Here is a 17,473-nt window from a genome sequence, read left to right on the forward strand (position 1 = left end):
ATGTTAAGAATAATAAGTGAAATGAAAGAGAAATATTGGCAAAGTTATTCAGGTTGTTGGAAAAATTATAAAAAAAATGTATTCTTTTATTTTTCTTTTTTCTTTTTTTTTCTTTTTTTTCTTTTTTCTCTTTTAAGCGTATCCTAATAAGTTGTCAAAAGTAGTGAATGAGTAATAATAAATTTGAAATTATTCGAAAATATAAAGTTGAATGAAAATTGTTCAAAGAAACAAATTAAATCAAAATAAAAAATGGTGAATGAATATTTTTTAATATTTAATATAAAAAATAATTTCATTTATATATATATATATATATATATATATATATATATATAAATAATTTTTTTAAACTGATAATTACCTCTTTAACGCTTTCCACTTAAATAGTAATTTCTCAACCATTTTGTACTCTACGTTAAATTCAAATATATAAAAGCAAAAATTTTTTTTCTATTCAGAAGATTTAAATTCTCTAAACTGTTTGATAATTTTAAAAACCAGTAATATACTTTTGGAAGATTTTTAATGTCTCTCCTGAAATGTTTAGCGAAGTTTAGAGGATTTCATTTGAAACTTTATGAAACGTAGCCAATTTTACTAAGGAAAATATTCTCATGGATTTGAAATTCCTGTGGTTGATTCGTGGAAAAAAAAAGAAAAAAAAAATAAAAAGAAATGTTTTTTCGAGGATTTAAAACTTTTTCGTGACAAAAGTGACCTCATCGTTGAAACATAGCTATTGTGTTTATGTGAATCGCATAGGTTTTACACATTTAAACATTTTTATCCTGACAATTTATCAAAAAAAATCGTACGTACGATTCATATATACGATATCAATGAACCATAACTCATCATAATAATTATCTCAAATAATATCACCAATGTGTAATAGTAATCTCATAAAAGATATTGTATACATAAATTCTAGTATAAAACCGTTCAATTATTTTTCTTAAATCTTTTAAATAATCTTGATGACCTTTATTTTATATTTTTCAACGATAAATTTTACCTTACTACGTAAAAAAAAAATACGAAAGAAACAAAATAATAAAATAAAAAAATAAAGAAAAAAAATAATTTAAGTGTCCAGCTTAAAAAAAATCGTCATCTTTCGTATTGTCTGAAAATCATCTATTATATATTACATATATATATATATATATATATATATATATATATATATATATACATATAAATATATATATATAAACACACATACAGAATTGTTATATGAAAAAAACTGGATAGCTCAAGAAGAATTTAAAGTCTGATGACATTGTAAAGAGAGATGCAGGTAAAAAGAGAGAGAAAGAGAGAGAGAGAGAGAGAGAGAGAGAGAGGGAGAAAAAAGAAAGGAAAGAAAGAAAAAAGAAAACAGAGAATAGTATCTCGAGGCTGTAGTTAAATTACTAGCGACAACAAAGAAAGAAAAGAAACAATACTAAAAGTTGTTTTTGCATTATGGAAGCAAAAAAAAAGAATAGTAGTAAGAGTAAGGGAGGGAGAAGGATTGAAAGTTTGATACAAAGAAGGAAGAAAGAAGTGTTCAAGCATAAGAGACTCGAAAAAGCGAGTCGTCGTCTAATGTACTTTGTGAAAAAATAAAAAAAGAGTGAGTATTAAAGCGGCCAGGTAAACAGATAACGTGATAAAGTACTTATAAGCTTAAACTATTCCATTTTTTCTTGCTCTTAAAGGATCATTTTACTTCGACCAAAATTCCTTCGGGAGCGAATTAGAGAAAGAGAGAGAGAGAGAGTGTAGAAAAAAATGAAGATGTTCCTCGAAGAGACAACCAAGGTAAAGCTAACAAGATCCTTATCACGAGTCTGGCATATCGAGTAAGGATAAAATTTATACATCTTTCATGATATCGATATAAGATCTAATACTTTATAGAACTAGAAGAATCTCTATGAACATGCATACGAGGTTTTTTTGTTCTGTTTCTTAGCTTAAAAGATTTAACTGAGTGACGTAAAATCCTATCTCTTTCTTTTTTTTTTCCTTTTTTCTCTTTCTCTCTCAGTTTCTTTTCATCCGTGAAAAAATCTATTTTCGAAATTACATTGTCTTTTTATAATAAATCGATGTCGATTCTAACTATTTGAAATAAATGTGAGAGAGAGAGAGAGAGAGAGAGAGAGAGAAAGATTCTATTTTTTTTAACTAGGATGTATGTGTGTGTATATATGTGTGTGCATATGTGTGGGTAGGTGAGTGTGTGTGTATGTGTATACGAACAAGATTATATAATTAAACGTATGTATTATTTTCGTAACGATGGTCACGTTATTGTAACAAAAAATCATTAATTAAAAGTCATAAAAGAAAAGCAAGGATAAATATTATTTCGATATAATTGTTTTCAACGAACGAAAGAATAATAATTTCATTTCGTCTCGAGTGTTGTCCAACAATATATTGAAATTCGGATATCTATAGTATAACAATTTCCAACATATTGTGCTTTATACATAAAATCTAAATCAGCACCATATGGCGTCCATAGATCGTGCAAGGTGAATTTAATGGATATTTGTATGTGTGTGCATATATATATGCATATATGTATATATATATATATATGCATATATGTATATATATATATATATGCATATATGTATATACATATACGTTACTTGTCGTGTTCTACTATGCAATGATGATCTCCCATGATTACATTACGTATCGATGGAAAGTGCTTCTCGAATAATTGACACAGGAAATCAAATTAAAGTGTTCCGGAGTGATATGGACTTATTCATCTATTGAATGTCTCCTCGCAGAGATTTAAATGGATTAAAGAACGATGGTCGGTTATCTATGTTACAAAAGTATCTGCATATATATACGTTTATGTCCATGAAAAAAAGAAAAGAGAGAGAGAGAGAGAGAGAGAGAGAGAAAGAGAAAGAGAAAGAAAAATCGAAAAAAATTCTTTTAAAATAACACGATACCGATAGCTGATAAGATAAAATGAGATAAGAAAAATATTATAAAAAAAAATAATATTTATATTTATAAATTATTATTATAAAATTAAAATTAGAAAAGAAATATTATAATACGAACAATACAAGCAAACTTTATATTTATATATAGTTATAATTATAGCTATACACTTATATATATCAGAAACTTTTTTTTATATAGAAAGATTTTATACATTTCTTTTTCAGTTCATAAAAATAAAAAATAAATTGAAGTGAGTCTTACCTTACAAATTGTTCTCTTACAATTCAACTACTACCACAACCTTTTAAAATTTATTCTTTATAAATAAATATAGGTGTATAAGGGAGATATATATATACATTCTCCTCTTTATTTTACATTACAAGAGTTCATTTTTCAATGCTCTTTAACGTACCGTCGCAAGGTGATCGATGTCTTCTCCTTGAACACTACCTTATCATTTATTTCCGCGTATTGTTATATAAATATTCGAACGAGTCTATGCACACTACGTTTATTATAAAAACATATTCCTACGGATACCGGATTTTAATACGTATTTCATAACAAATTAATGTGAGGGACATTTCATCCTGTTTCGTCATTAAAATTACATACATTCATACATACATACATACATACATATATAGATATTTCTATGTTACTATGAGAATTTCCTTCGAATATATTCAAAAAATTACGCTTTTTTTATTTTAGCATAATTTATTTCGCAACAGCTTTTTATTTTATATATTCTTTGTTATGTATTGAAAAAAAAGAAGTGTATATTCTTTCTATATAAAAAATTGTGATATAATATACATATATATTAAAGTAATGTTTATTTTAAATAAACTAAAAATATATATATATATAATATTTTTCTTAAATTATGTTCTTTTTTCTTCTTTCTGTTTGTTTTTTTTTGCTTTATCTTCATAAACAATGTAATCATACATACACCTGTAACTGATCCAGTTCCGTGGAATAATAAATATGATATTCTCTCTCTCTCTCTCTACTCTTTTCCCCTCCCCCTTTACCCCACTGTATCTCTATGTATATATCTCTGACACTTACTTTCACCTCATTCTACAACCCCTTCGTAGCAAAGCAGCACTGCATCGACATCGTCATAGCAACGAATCGAACCTATCCTTTTTCAAACAACTCAACCAAGCACGAGACGCCAGCGAAATCTGTTAATCTTTACATTTTTCTCTTTCTCTCTCTTTCTCTTTCTTTCGTGCTTTAATTAACACATTTTTCGTACTTTTCTATTCAGTACACAAAGTGTCCCACGCAAAAAACGAGCGTCGCGACGATGAGTGACATGCTGTCATTGAACGCAGCCGCAAGTCGCATAACACAGCTGACAAGAGAGAAGGTAATTTCTGATGTACAGCAGCATACATTTCGAACGGTTTCTATTTATTTATTTTTTTTTATTTTTCTTCTTTCTTTTTATTTTTATTTACTTTTAATCAACGTTTTTATTTACACTCGTTGGAACTAATTTATAGCAACAAAGAAAAGAAGAAAAAAAATTATTGTATTAGATTGAGAACAATAAGTAATATTGGGATTTTCTATATTTTATATTTAAGTAAACAATAATAATTTCGCCGTGATTTATTAGTCAATTTGATAACAACATTATTGATTATATTATAGTATAATATACTATCTACTAACTATATTATCTAAATAAACATTACTTGTATTATCCAACTTAATACTATTATAATATATGTTATATTATAATATATACTATATTATAATATATATTATATTATAATACTATATATAATACTATACTCTCTAGTTCTTTTATTATAATATAATATAGTTATATTACTAATATATATTGTAATTATATAACTATATACTACATTGTTCTATTAGATTAGAAAATATAAATAATGTCTAATTTAAATATAAAATACTAAAAAATCAATCTGAAAGAATATTTAATAATAATATTCGATTGACTGCGTTTATTACAAAACTCGGCCGTGAAATATCGATGTAATTTTTTTATTATCAAAATGGTTCTCTTCAATGACGAATGTCGACCTCATGGTCGCTTTAAAATCGGCTAACGACTGTACAATGAACCTCGACCAATGAATGGACATGTGTCACTCGAATCAAGTTAGATCAATGTGTCGCGTTTACGCATTGAAGATCCCAATTGTATTCTTGAAAAAGAAAATAAATCGTTCGTGGTATTATTTGAAATAATGAAAGGTTATAGAATACTCAACAATTATATTTCTTTTCTATCAAATTGTCCCAGATTTATTTGTTATTTTTATTATACTTCCAAAGTTTTGCATTTTATTTTTTTTTCTTTTGTTTTTTATTTTAATATAATAAGAATGTAAAAGTAATTAAATTTAATATATTGTCAAATAAATCGAAACCCAAACATACAGTGGTATATTATATATCTTTGTCATTTAAATGAAATAATATTATGGGCGGGCGTGCATTGATATGCAGTGACCATATTAACTGCTCTGTTTACTCTATCTTTGTTTGAACGCGTGAACGAGAAAAAGGAGAAAGATTGAAGATTTAATTTAACGAATCTATTAATTCTTAATCAGGAGGAGAAACGTGCTCAAGAGCGCCGTAGAAATCTTCTACATCTCGTTGCTGCATTTTTGGAAGAGCAAGGGTGAACGGCTTTATTTAAATCCTTCACAAACAGCATATAATATGCACACAGTATATGAAATGTGTATTTTATTTTTTCATTTTTTTTATTTACACCCAAAATTAAAATGAAATAATAATAATCAAATAAGACAATATTCATTGTGCTTCAGATACACTAATTCGGTCGATATGATCGTCAAAGAAGCCCAATTGTCCCGCGATGTCCAAATTTGCGACAACGTCGATCTGGAGATTATTTTGTTGGAATATTCGGATTATCATTATGCGAGATTCAATAAGTATCCGAAGTTATGTAAAAAACTCGAATCGGCTGGGAAAATCAATCATGTTCACAACATGTAAAATAACATTTGTCTTTTTATACGGGGAAAGGATAAAAAAAAACAAAAAATTCGAATGTGTTCAACGGAACTCTTTTTCTAGGGTAAATAAAAGGGACAGAGGAGTTGGAAAGGGTCATTTCAGATTCGACGATGAAAATGGAACATCAAAGAATAAAATTCCATCGTCGAAACCAACGACGAATGGAGTTGCCATCGAAGAATCAAATTTTGGCATCACCGTAATGTCTGTTTTTCCATCGGAAAACACTCATTCAAAAACGATTGGATATGACTTTATTTCCGATAATGAAAGAACATTAAAGCCTATTGGAGATTTATATCCGTCTGGTTCGGAATGGAGAGAAATCGCTGAAGTTATTTCAAGAGTGTGTAATTAAAAAGATTGCGTCTAAATTATTTAAATACTTCATTAAATTTCATTCCATAGAATATATTTTCTGACGTATTATTGTTAAAACGAAAATTATTTATTTAAATATATAGGAGATTGTACTGAGAGATTTGAACGTCCATTGGAACGATATCAAGGGTTTAAAAAAATGCAAAATGTTATTAAAAGAAGCGACCGTTTATGCGATCAAATATCCTGCGTTATTCAATGAAAAACTTGGTCCCTGGAAGGGTGTATTATTGTACGGTCCACCGGGTACAGGTATATGATGATGAAAAATAAATAATAAATAATAAATAAATAAATAAATAAATAATAAATAAATAAATAAATAAATAAAAATGGAAAGATTGAAAAGAATAAATAATAACGGGAATCGATCATTTACAGGTAAAACTATGCTTGCCAAAGCAGTTGCCACTGAATGTCGAGCTACCTTCTTTAATATCACATCAAGCTCTTTAATTAGTAAATGGAGAGGTGATTCAGAAAAGTACGTTAGAGTAAGTATACATTAGAAAGTATTACATACGTACGTTTTTACCATACGTATATTATACATTTTAGATGTATATATATACATATATACATTTGTATGTGTATATATATATATATATATATATATATATATATTGTATATATATATATAATAGATGAATGAATTTAGGTCCTTACCGACCTTGCAAGATTTTATGCTCCAACAATAATATTTATCGATGAAATCGATTGGACGACTACAAATAGTGGTGACGATTATTCTTCAATAAATTCTGAACCTGCTAGACGATTTAGAGCAGAACTTCTTGCCAGATTAGATGGATTACTTTCTACGGAGAATGTTAATGTTACTCTTTTAGCTGCTACGAATGTACCGTGGTATGTGTTAGAGAAGAATAATACATATAAAAAAAAAAAAAAAGACATAAGCCAATGATTATGAAAGTGATATAAAGTATATTTTTCTATAAAAATTTTATAAAAATTATTTGTCTACAATGATAAATAGGAAAAGTATCTGTAAATATCTATTCTTAAAAAATAATTTCCTTTTGTGTAATTTTGAAATATAAATAGTAATGCGAAGAGACAAAATATACTTTTTAATATCTCAAATGACTTAGATCACTTTTGTAACCATCGGTTCATATACGTTATACTATATTATTCTTATATTTACGATATGTAACTGTAGGAATTTAGATGCTGCTTTGTTAAGACGATTGGAGAAACGTATTTTTGTCGATCTGCCAGATTACGAAAGTCGCTTAGAAATTTTACGAACATATGTTGAAAGCGATCTACATGTGACTGAGGAGTTCAAATCGCTTTTAAAAGATACAGAGGGTTATTCATGCGCTGACCTAAAATTACTCTGCAAAGAAGCATGGATGAATCAATTGCGACCTATTTTTAAATCTCTTGAACACAAGAAGATTGCACCGGAAGACGTACAAAGTAACGGTATAATAGTTAACATTGCACATCTCGTAAACGCAATGGCGTTTGTAAAACCCATTGTAAAATATATGAAACCACGATATATACAATGGAATAAAAACTTCGGTTCTTCTACCTGTGAAATTTAGCACACACGATTAGGTAAATCAATATATTTATAAAGACTATAGTTGAATATTAAATAAATAAATTCTTCTCTTGTGAGTAACTTTTTCTTTTTTTGTTTTTTATCATTAATAGTAATACAATGCATATTAAAGATGAAAAGGAGATATATCTCGTAAGTGATAAAATTAATTGTTATTCTTATGAAATCAACAATTCTTTCTTTTCAGATGATTGTCCCTCGCATGTTTCAAACCATGATAGTATCCTGTAGAGACAACATTTTTTATACTTAATTTTATAAGACTTCTTAGAATACAATTTAGAAATCACATAAATGTACATTTAAAAATAATATTTAATACCCGTATGAAATCCACTAATGTACCATGACATTAACATACTTGAAAGAGCATCAGCATCATTTTCTGGAAGCCTAAACATAATAATAAGTCATAAAATAGACGTAAATCTTAATTTCATGTACTTGTACTTACTTAGCCATCAATTGTGGTGGTAAAGGAGGGGCAGGAGGCATCATATTTAAGAAAGAATTAAACGATGGGTCCGAATTGATAAAATTTTGAGATGCTTTTGCTTCAAAATCAAATTCCATATTTTCATCAACCACGCCATTAACTTTCTTAGCACTAGAATCAAAACAATCTGTCTCACTCTGATCCATATTTTCTTCAGTACATCTTTCTGCTAGCGCATCCTTTTGCTGGGCAATTTGACTTTGTAATCCTTCTGATTCTAAAAGACTGCTCAATTCTACCTTTTCTGTATTGCCATAACCTAAAATTACAAGGATAATAATAAGAATATATAATAGAATATCATCTATATAAAAAATATCTCATAAATAATTAAATTAAAGTATCATAATAAATTTATTACCTACAAATTTTACAATACATGTACCACAATTTTCATAAATTTTTGTTATAATAGCTTCATAAACTTCACCATCTTCTGAATACACAGCACGACACGGAGATCCAATGCACCATTTCTATAAAAAAAAAAATCATTTAATTATAACATAATATTTATCATTTAATAGTCATTACAACCTTCTTCTGATTACGAGATTGTTTCTGTTGTTGTGGCTTTAATTTAGAAACAGAACTTGAAACATCAATACCAATTCGTTTAGCAACTTCTTCCTTAGCCAGATTTATAGCTTTATCATATGCTTTTATCAACGCCGTATCATCCCAAACAAAATCAATATCGCTATCATCATCTTCCTATAAAATTTGAAAATATCATTATATAAATATACTAATATTGATAAAAAATTAAAATAATCATAATTATATTAAATACTAATAATACAAGCTATATATAAACAAAGCCATGATTATCTATAACGAAAGAATCTGATTATGGATAAATTTTATAAAATGATAAGTGCATACATTTCCATTTCCTCTCACAAATAATACATTGCTGTCATCTGCCATTTTCACAAATATTTATTTTATAAAATAAATTCTTTGTAGATATTTAAAAAAAAATTGAACTTTATTTTTATTATATTTATATAAGATGCATGACTGTAAACAAATGTAAGAATACTTAGTTCACATGTCATAAATAAGAATCATAAAACACTATGATTTGGAATAGGTGAAAGGAGCAAGACCATACTAACGCGCAGAATTTTTGCGCAGTCCAATTTCGCGCGAATATATGATCTATTCGCGCACAATATTAAGCGCATATTTAAGTCAAAAAATTGGCCTGAATAAATTAATCGATAAACATTTAATCAAATCGTCATTTCTTTAAAAGTTAACAAAAAATTTTAAGTCATAAAAGAAAAAGAAACATTTTTAACAAAACTTTTAATATGCGCATGCGTAATGATATTAAAGCTCGTATCAGTCAATTCATTCAACTCGTGCCCATCTGTATAGAGTTTGAATTACTACAAGCAGTGTTAAAAGCAATGCTGCCATTTCTACCAGTCATTAAAAATGAATTTCCCTTTCGTAAATGTATCGTCGGCTTGTAATTTAACCATATTATTGTATATATATTTATACGAATACGTGTTTCTTTGAATCAGTAATATACAGGAAAAAAATGGCAACCGGTTAAATTGTGTTTATGATACAGAGATTTTTGCAATTTCTCTCGTGTATTCTATCTACTCTAGCTTGAATCAATGATTTTTCAAGGATATACCTGCAAAAGATTCTTTAGTTGGAGAAACTCACTCAATCTTTAGTGGGCTTTAACTTTGAGATACAAATATTTAATTGTATTAGACCGTGGCGTAAGTGACAATCAAAATTAAAGCCACAGTCAAACACACCTTATTCTCATAGCATGAAATCAATTACATGTATTGTGTGTAGTTGTTATGTCTCAATCGTGAGATATGTTAATGCCTATGAAAATTTTACTGAACAAAATCAAAATTTTATTGAAGCTTGTTATCTATCCAAGAATTTCCTTTATTAAACGCTGTACATATTCAATCTAAATAATTTTTATGTTGTGTGTATATGCACATTTCATAAATGACAAATAACTAGTTTGATTTATTCTACATGCTATACATGTACAGAATTTAAAAAAGGTTTTATAGAAAGAAAGAAAAAAATAACTTATTCTTTTAGAATAAACAATTTGCACAATCTATTTTGCATTAACATTAATCTGTGAACCATGCCTGGAGAACCATCCGTAACAAGCGCTAACAAAGCAAGCGGAAAAACGAAAAGAATCTCAATACCTCGTGTACAAAGCAGCACAGATACAGAATTGCAGTCACAACAGAGTCAAAGTGGCTCTACACCATTACAGCCTGTAGCACTGCACTATGTAAGCTTTCGATCAGATATCGAGGAAAGTCCTATACCACCCACATTGCGTTGTCGATTATTTGACCTATTTCAACAAATTGAAAAAGAATTTGAGATGCTCTGCACAGAAAATCTTGGATGTAAGGTTTCACAGCATCTTAGATTTAATCTTATCTGTTGGGTTGCGCTGGAATTATTATAAATAATTAATATATTTCACAGAAATATCAGGAGTATATCAGTATTGTAATGTGTATCGCACTGCACTTTTGGTGTTCGCATTATGGGGAATCTTACTATTGAAGGCATGGATGTAAAACAGTATTTATATAAATTTGTATTAGAAAAATATTGGAAACAAAACTATTAACCAGTTAGTAGATCGTAGTTTTCTGTGCACAATTTGTATTGTAATTAGTTTATTCAGTAGAAGTAAATATATAATTGTTAAGTTTTAATGAACTAAGTATATATATATACTCAGTGCAATCCAATAGAAAGTACTATTTGATTTGTAAGATATATTTAAAAATTAAAAATTTTTAAACAGTACAGGAAAAAATAGATATACTGAATGATCGTCTGGAAAGGGAATGCTATGGATCTGGAGAACGCAGCCTACCTCCAGGGGACATTCCAGACTACCCAGATACAAAAGCACTTTCAAAACAAAAATGTAAAAAATTTATTTATTATGCTTATTTGTATAGAACTAAAGTAGTATAACTGCTATTTAATATCCCTAATTAATATTCAATTGAATCATTGCAGCTATGGTTGGCTCATCTGCCCAGAAAATAAAGACTTCACACAAACTCAAAGCTCAAACTAGTAAAATTGTATCAAGTTTTAAGAATCCAACTATGTCCTGTACTATGCAAAGAGAATATGTTGGTCATAGAGATGGTGTATGGGAAGTTTCAGTAGGCAGATTGGGTCAACCAATTATAGCAACTGCATCTGCAGATCATACAGCACGAGTTTGGGCATCAGATTCTGGACGCTGTTTACTACAATATATAGGTCATAATGGTTCTGTAAATTCTGTTAGATTTCATCCAACTAGGGATCTTGCTTTGACAGCAAGCGGAGATGGTTCTGCTCATGTATGGCAAGCAGCAGTTGATTGGGATTTGCCTAAAAGAGTACCATCTATGGAAGAGCTTCCAACAATGGGTGCAGAAAGAACAGCTGCAAGCAGCATTATTAGTAACAATGAGGAACAAGAGGAACCTCCTACTTTACGAACTCCAATACGAGAACTATTAGGTCATACGGGTGTTATTATGGCAGCAGATTGGTTACCTGGTGCTGAACAAATAGTTACAGCATCATGGGATAGAACTGCAAACTTATATGATGCAGAAACTGGAGAAATAATTCATACTCTCTGTGGACATGATCAAGAACTATCACATGTATCTACTCATTACATGCAAAGATTATGTGTCACATCAAGTCGGGATAGTACATTTCGTCTGTGGGATTTTAGAGAACCTATACATTCCGTATCTGTTTTTCAAGGTCACACAGAGTAAGTGCAAAATTTAGTTTTTCATAAAATTACTTATCTATATCTAGTACTTAATCAATGTATATTTCTGATATAGAACAGTAACTTCAGCAGTTTTTACACGAGAGGATAAAATAGTCTCAGGATCTGACGATAGAAGTGTCAAAGTATGGGAATTACGTAATATAAGAAGTCCTTTAGCAACAATTCGTGGTGATAGCGCTGCTAACAGATTGGCTGTTTCAAGTACAGGAATTGTAGCTATACCGCATGACAATAGACAAATACGTCTTTTTGATTTAACTGGACAACGTTTGGCAAGATTGCCTAGGACTAGTAGACAGGTAAATATTAAAATAATTTTGAACGAATATGATGTAGCCATAAAAAATAGCTATAAAAAATTTGATAATATTCGATAATTATATATCATTTCCATTTATATTTTTAAATATTGTAAAATTATACAACATAGAAAATTACAAATTTTTTTAAAAACATAAATATATCATAAAATGTAATAATATATTATTAAAATTATTATTTTAGGGACATCGCAGAATGGTCTGTTCTGTAGCATGGGCAGAAGATAGTAGTAGTATTTGTAATTTGTTTTCTTGTGGATTTGATAGATTAGTAGTAGGATGGAGTATTCTTCCTGTTAAGGATGCCTGAGCATCAAAATCCGTTATTAGATCAATCCTTACATTAGAATAATGTTGATCACAAAGGCAATATAGAAACAAAATTAGAAATGTAATCGCAAACCAAAAATCCAGTGATCAATCCAATCAAAGATCCACTTTTCCCAGTCTTACAGACAACTGTAATGAATAATTATATTAAGCAGAAGAATACTGGTACATAATGTATAATATCATCTATAATTTAAAATGAATCAATAAATGATGGACTTATTGATAAATTTATGTATAGATTAAATGTGAAAACTTTCTGGTCATTACAGTGCAATGTAATACGTTATCTATCATTTTTGATAAACGTATACATTTACCTGAATACGCTGTCATAAGGCATAAAACTGTATAGCCCTGAACAAATATGTAATGTAGATCTAATCCTATAGGTTCCCATACGATAGATAATAATCCAAACAACTTTGAACATCCTCCCACAATAAGTGCTCTAGTTAAATCTTTGGCATTATATTTGTGTGGCCTTTTTCTGCTAAGCAACCAACGTAATTCAGTTACAATAATTACAGTAGCAATAAATACTGTCAATGTAATGGCAGTTTGTAATAGCAGAATATAAAAATTACAGTCTCCTTGAAATACATCTCTATTGCCTATATCTATATTGGTTTTTTGACTATTAACAGATTCACAAAAAGACCAAGCTCTAAAGGCTTCAGCCAACCATAACATTACCATTAACTTCCAATATGATTTAAAATTACTATTATATAAAAGGTGCTGATAGGCTTGTTTTTCTAATAAAATAAGATCAACGAATACAATAACAGGATCATATTCGATGTATTTGTCAGCTAATAATCCACATTTGACCTGCAATAAAACATTGAATAAAAGAATTGTGTAAAGAAAAATGAATATATAAACTTACGCATTTCAAAACTTTAAGCACACTTGGACAATATCGTCTATAAAGTTCCTCTGTTTCAGTTCCACAATTTATACAGATATACATGAGATAAAATCTGCAAATACATAAAAATATTTAGATAAACTAAAACAGATTTTTTTCAATTGCATTTATTTTTCTGTAATTCAAAAATGAGATTAATTGGGACGTCAGCTTCATATGATTGTTCTACTTTTTTTGTATTTGATAGTTCTATATTTCCTATATGGAAAAAAAATAAATATCTATGCGTAAAATATTTACATAAGTATCTATACAACGAACTTTAATGTATAATATTGAATATAATTAAGATAAAACATTTCAAAATTATATTTAAAAAGAAAGAAATGATTTAATTTTTTGTATATAGGATGAGTCATTTAATAGAATAAAATGTTACAAAACTGTTCTTACATTATTCTATTTAAAATATTTTCAATACGCGATAATGTCTTTAGTTTATGCATAATTATGAGAATACGTATAAAACTGATGATTCAGAACATACCGTTTTCTGACACATATTTCTATCAAGGTCAGAGAAAGTTCTTCCGTATTTTTTACTTATCATACTTACCATAAATAATGGAATTCTTTTAAATATACCGATTGATTCATATTAAAGAAATATTCGAAATTATAAAACTATCACACATATTTTAAATTATAGTTCAGTTATCTTATCAATCTTATCAAGACGCAACAATCTCTTATATAATATCTCCTACAGCATATCTTTTACGTAAGATCTTTTACGATAAATCTTGTGATAAACGATATTTATGAAATATAATAAATATTTAGTGCAATAAATGTAACATTTAATATAAATGATTGTAAAGATATAGAAATAACTTAAATGCGGAGTAGAATGGATTTGGTGAAAGTGAAATGGATAGAGTTGTTGTTTATGTAATAATATGAACATGAAATAAAAATTTAAAATAATTTAATAATATGAAATACACGTTAATCCATTCGCTACCATACCGCGAAGGAGAAAATTCTATCGCAAGCCGTTTTTTCTTCGAATTTTTGTATAACCTAAATACAAATAAATTATATATAATTTATAAATTTCTTCTAGTTTTATTTTCTTTATTTTATTATATCAATATATATTTAAAATAAATATTATCTACAGATAAGCATTATACATGACGATAAATATTAAACAGATACATTAGCCTTGAATAAACATACAAGGACATTACTAAATTGAAAGTAAAACGTAGTGTAAATTAACTCGTGGTGGGGTAGTTAAAAGGAAATATCAGTTCCAAGTTGAATAGTACAGATATTGTTTTCTTCAAAGACGGTGTTAAGCCAATTTACTTCTGTTATCCAAATAAGATATTGTATTTTACAATATATTTACAACTTTACGATATAAACATGGTGATAAAAAAATTCATATCTTTACCAACTGGACAGCAAATGCCAATATTGGGATTTGGTACCTGGCAGGTAAGATTATGAATTGGTAATTCATTTGAAATATTAAAAAACGTTTTATCATATCCTATTTTTAAAACTTTAAAATTATATAAAAGAACTATTTTTCAAGAATAAATACATTTAATTTTTTGTACTTGTTATTATAAAAACATAATTCTTAAATAAATCAAGTCCAGATATCGAAATATTTCTAAATAAAAAATATGACAGACCACTTTTATAATCATCAGTTCATATATACATAAATAATTATTTGTTTATATTTCATTGCATTAATATAATGTAAAATAAAAGGCCAGTGAAGATGAAATAGAAATGGCATTAGATATAGCTCTTGAAGCAGGCTATAGACATATTGATACTGCTACAGTATATTTGAATGAAAAAGCCATTGGTAAAGTTCTAAAAAAATGGATAGACTCTGGCAAAATTCAACGATCTGAACTTTTTATTGTGACGAAGGTGAGAATTCCACTTATATCATAAAATAATTATTTTTTTTTTTTTGATAACTTACTAAAATTATCATTAAATATGTTAACATATTTCTAATGTATAACATATATAAAATAACTTTGTTTTTACTAGATAAAACAAAATGTAAGGTGATTGTCAAAGATAGATTTCTATTTGACTTTCTAATATTGAATCCAAATATTATGTACAATAATGATAAATATTATAATAAATTTTAGTTACCACCAATTGGTAATCGTCCAGGAGGTGTTGAAAAATGGATAAAGAAATCTCTAGCAAATTTACGACTAGATTATATAGATCTTTACTTGATACATGTGCCATTTACACTTGAAGAAGTTGGAGAGGAATTTCATCCAACAAATGAGAAAGGAGAAATTAAGTTTGATACTTGTACAGATCATGTGAAAGTTTGGAAGGAGATGGAAGAGCAAGTTAAACAAGGACGAACAAAAGCTATAGGTCTTTCGAATTTTAATGAAACTCAAATAAATAAAATTTTATCGATTGCATCTTTACCAATCTCTAATTTACAAATAGAGTTACATGTATACTTCCAACAACTTGAACTGGTAAGTATGGTAATATCTTATAAAGTAATATTTTATATATGGACTTAAAAAAATAATGGAAAAAAACCATGCATTATAGGTTGAATTTTGTAAAAATAATAATATTTGTGTGACTGCATATTCACCTTTGGGTTCTCGAGGATTGGTGAGATTATTGGGAAAGACGGATGTCCTTCCTGATTTATTAGCCAATCCTGTTGTTATAAAGATCGCACAGAAACATAATAAGTCTCCAGCTCAAATTTTGCTAAAACATATTCTTCATAAAGACATTGTAGCAATTCCAAAAAGTACAAATGCACAACGAATCAAAGAAAATATACAATTATTTGATTGGCAGCTTGAAGACAAAGACATAAATGAATTGAATGCTCTAAACGTAGGAAAATCTGCACGTATATGTGATTTTAGTTTCTTTAAAGGTATTCAAAAACATCCTGAATATCCGTTTTAAAAACTTTCATAATCATATTATTATTTCAATATGATCGTATAAAAGTACGATATATAATATTTAATATTAAGATATAAATTTTATACTATTATAAGTGAATTGAATTTGTTAAGTGTGGTTATCAAAAAATTAAAATTATAATAAAAATATTAAAATAAGTTCTGATTATCCATAGTATTTCCTTTTTTTATATCATTTCCACGCATTATCACATTTTTTATCTATTTTTACAATTTATGCAAATAGACCTGAATTAATAAAATGATGATTCTAACGTATTAAGTGACTAGATAATCAATATATATTCCTTATAATTCATTTAAATTATACATACCATTATTAAAATATTATACGATAAAAAAAGACACACTAATGGACTTTTAAAATAGTATTAATCGAAACATTTATTTGTGGTTATGTTTTATATTTGGTACTTTAGATGTTTCTTGAATTCCCGAATGAGGTCGCTTTATAACGATTAAACAATTTATTGCAAAGCTTTTGGAATTTTTATGATTCAGACCCATTTTTAAAGACAATCATTTTTCGTAATTCATTCTTAATGACCTCTCCTTAATAAATATAAACTATTTTCTTTTTTTAATATTTAACGAGATCTACA

General features: G+C 27.8%; 4 protein-coding genes across 17 annotated transcripts; 2 read left to right on the top strand and 2 right to left on the bottom strand.

Annotated features, from left to right (window-relative positions):
• Positions 1-1,301: 1,301 nt before the first annotated feature.
• Positions 1,302-13,207, top strand: LOC124425792 (WD repeat-containing protein 37-like). 9 transcript variants are annotated; one of them, XR_006942580.1, is made up of 12 exons: positions 1,302-1,621; positions 1,707-1,809; positions 4,253-4,354; positions 5,580-5,650; positions 5,802-5,990; positions 6,076-6,361; positions 6,480-6,648; positions 6,778-6,890; positions 7,055-7,263; positions 7,580-7,986; positions 8,086-8,125; positions 10,584-10,683. XR_006942580.1 is itself a non-coding variant. In XM_046966690.1 (10 exons), exons 1-9 carry the CDS (start codon positions 4,025-4,027, stop codon positions 7,971-7,973), a joined length of 1,677 nt encoding a protein of 558 aa, XP_046822646.1. In that variant the 5' UTR covers positions 3,965-4,024; the 3' UTR covers positions 7,974-7,986; positions 8,086-8,224. The 9 variants fall into 9 exon arrangements, 6 of the variants coding, with proteins under 6 accessions (XP_046822646.1, XP_046822645.1, XP_046822650.1 ...); XR_006942579.1 differs by lacking the exons at positions 1,302-1,621; positions 1,707-1,809; positions 10,584-10,683 and adding exons at positions 3,965-4,168; positions 8,181-8,312; XR_006942578.1 differs by lacking the exons at positions 1,302-1,621; positions 1,707-1,809 and adding an exon at positions 3,967-4,168.
• On the bottom strand, positions 8,044-9,573 carry LOC124425795 (survival motor neuron protein). Of its 3 annotated transcripts, XM_046966699.1 has the most exons (7): positions 9,375-9,573; positions 9,027-9,203; positions 8,851-8,965; positions 8,626-8,748; positions 8,448-8,547; positions 8,316-8,386; positions 8,044-8,218 (listed from the first exon to the last, which is right to left on the bottom strand). In XM_046966699.1, exons 1-7 carry the CDS (start codon positions 9,417-9,419, stop codon positions 8,160-8,162), a joined length of 690 nt encoding a protein of 229 aa, XP_046822655.1. In that variant the 5' UTR covers positions 9,420-9,573; the 3' UTR covers positions 8,044-8,159. The 3 variants fall into 3 exon arrangements, with proteins under 3 accessions (XP_046822655.1, XP_046822654.1, XP_046822653.1); XM_046966698.1 differs by having other exon boundaries at positions 8,294-8,386; positions 8,448-8,748; positions 9,375-9,568; XM_046966697.1 differs by having other exon boundaries at positions 8,448-8,748; positions 9,375-9,566.
• On the bottom strand, positions 12,968-16,644 carry LOC124425796 (protein ARV1). 4 transcript variants are annotated; one of them, XM_046966704.1, is made up of 5 exons: positions 16,523-16,643; positions 14,468-14,934; positions 13,870-13,963; positions 13,298-13,811; positions 12,968-13,106 (listed from the first exon to the last, which is right to left on the bottom strand). In XM_046966704.1, exons 3-5 carry the CDS (start codon positions 13,951-13,953, stop codon positions 13,006-13,008), a joined length of 699 nt encoding a protein of 232 aa, XP_046822660.1. In that variant the 5' UTR covers positions 13,954-13,963; positions 14,468-14,934; positions 16,523-16,643; the 3' UTR covers positions 12,968-13,005. The 4 variants fall into 4 exon arrangements, with proteins under 4 accessions (XP_046822660.1, XP_046822659.1, XP_046822657.1 ...); XM_046966703.1 differs by having other exon boundaries at positions 14,399-14,934; XM_046966701.1 differs by having other exon boundaries at positions 14,305-14,934.
• On the top strand, positions 15,017-17,009 carry LOC124425794 (aldo-keto reductase family 1 member A1-like). Its single transcript, XM_046966696.1, has 4 exons — positions 15,017-15,357; positions 15,643-15,810; positions 16,044-16,397; positions 16,477-17,009. Exons 1-4 carry the CDS (start codon positions 15,286-15,288, stop codon positions 16,849-16,851), a joined length of 969 nt encoding a protein of 322 aa, XP_046822652.1. The 5' UTR covers positions 15,017-15,285; the 3' UTR covers positions 16,852-17,009.
• The last annotated feature ends 464 nt before the right edge of the window (positions 17,010-17,473 follow it).

Source organism: Vespa crabro, chromosome 7 (assembly GCF_910589235.1).
Source record: "Vespa crabro chromosome 7, iyVesCrab1.2, whole genome shotgun sequence".
Taxonomy (NCBI): Eukaryota; Metazoa; Arthropoda; class Insecta; order Hymenoptera; family Vespidae; genus Vespa; species Vespa crabro.

Coding starts and splice junctions, on each gene's coding strand:
- LOC124425795 (XM_046966697.1), bottom strand. CDS start 9,419: ATGGCAGATGACAGCAATGTATTATTTGTGAGAGGAAATGGAAAT. Junction 8,966..9,026: donor AATCTCGTAATCAGAAGAAG/GTTGTAATGACT, acceptor TTTTTTTTATAG/AAATGGTGCATTGGATCTCC. Junction 8,749..8,850: donor ATGTATTGTAAAATTTGTAG/GTAATAAATTTA, acceptor TTGTAATTTTAG/GTTATGGCAATACAGAAAAG.
- LOC124425794 (XM_046966696.1), top strand. CDS start 15,286: ATGGTGATAAAAAAATTCATATCTTTACCAACTGGACAGCAAATGCCA. Junction 15,811..16,043: donor AACTTTTTATTGTGACGAAG/GTGAGAATTCCA, acceptor AATAAATTTTAG/TTACCACCAATTGGTAATCG. Junction 16,398..16,476: donor ACTTCCAACAACTTGAACTG/GTAAGTATGGTA, acceptor CATGCATTATAG/GTTGAATTTTGTAAAAATAA.
- LOC124425792 (XM_046966690.1), top strand. CDS start 4,025: ATGTATATATCTCTGACACTTACTTTCACCTCATTCTACAACCCCTTC. Junction 4,355..5,579: donor CACAGCTGACAAGAGAGAAG/GTAATTTCTGAT, acceptor ATTCTTAATCAG/GAGGAGAAACGTGCTCAAGA. Junction 6,362..6,479: donor TCGCTGAAGTTATTTCAAGA/GTGTGTAATTAA, acceptor TTAAATATATAG/GAGATTGTACTGAGAGATTT.
- LOC124425796 (XM_046966701.1), bottom strand. CDS start 14,357: ATGCATAAACTAAAGACATTATCGCGTATTGAAAATATTTTAAATAGA. Junction 13,812..13,869: donor TGCTTAAAGTTTTGAAATGC/GTAAGTTTATAT, acceptor GTTTTATTGCAG/GTCAAATGTGGATTATTAGC. Junction 13,107..13,297: donor CCTTATGACAGCGTATTCAG/GTAAATGTATAC, acceptor TATTCATTACAG/TTGTCTGTAAGACTGGGAAA.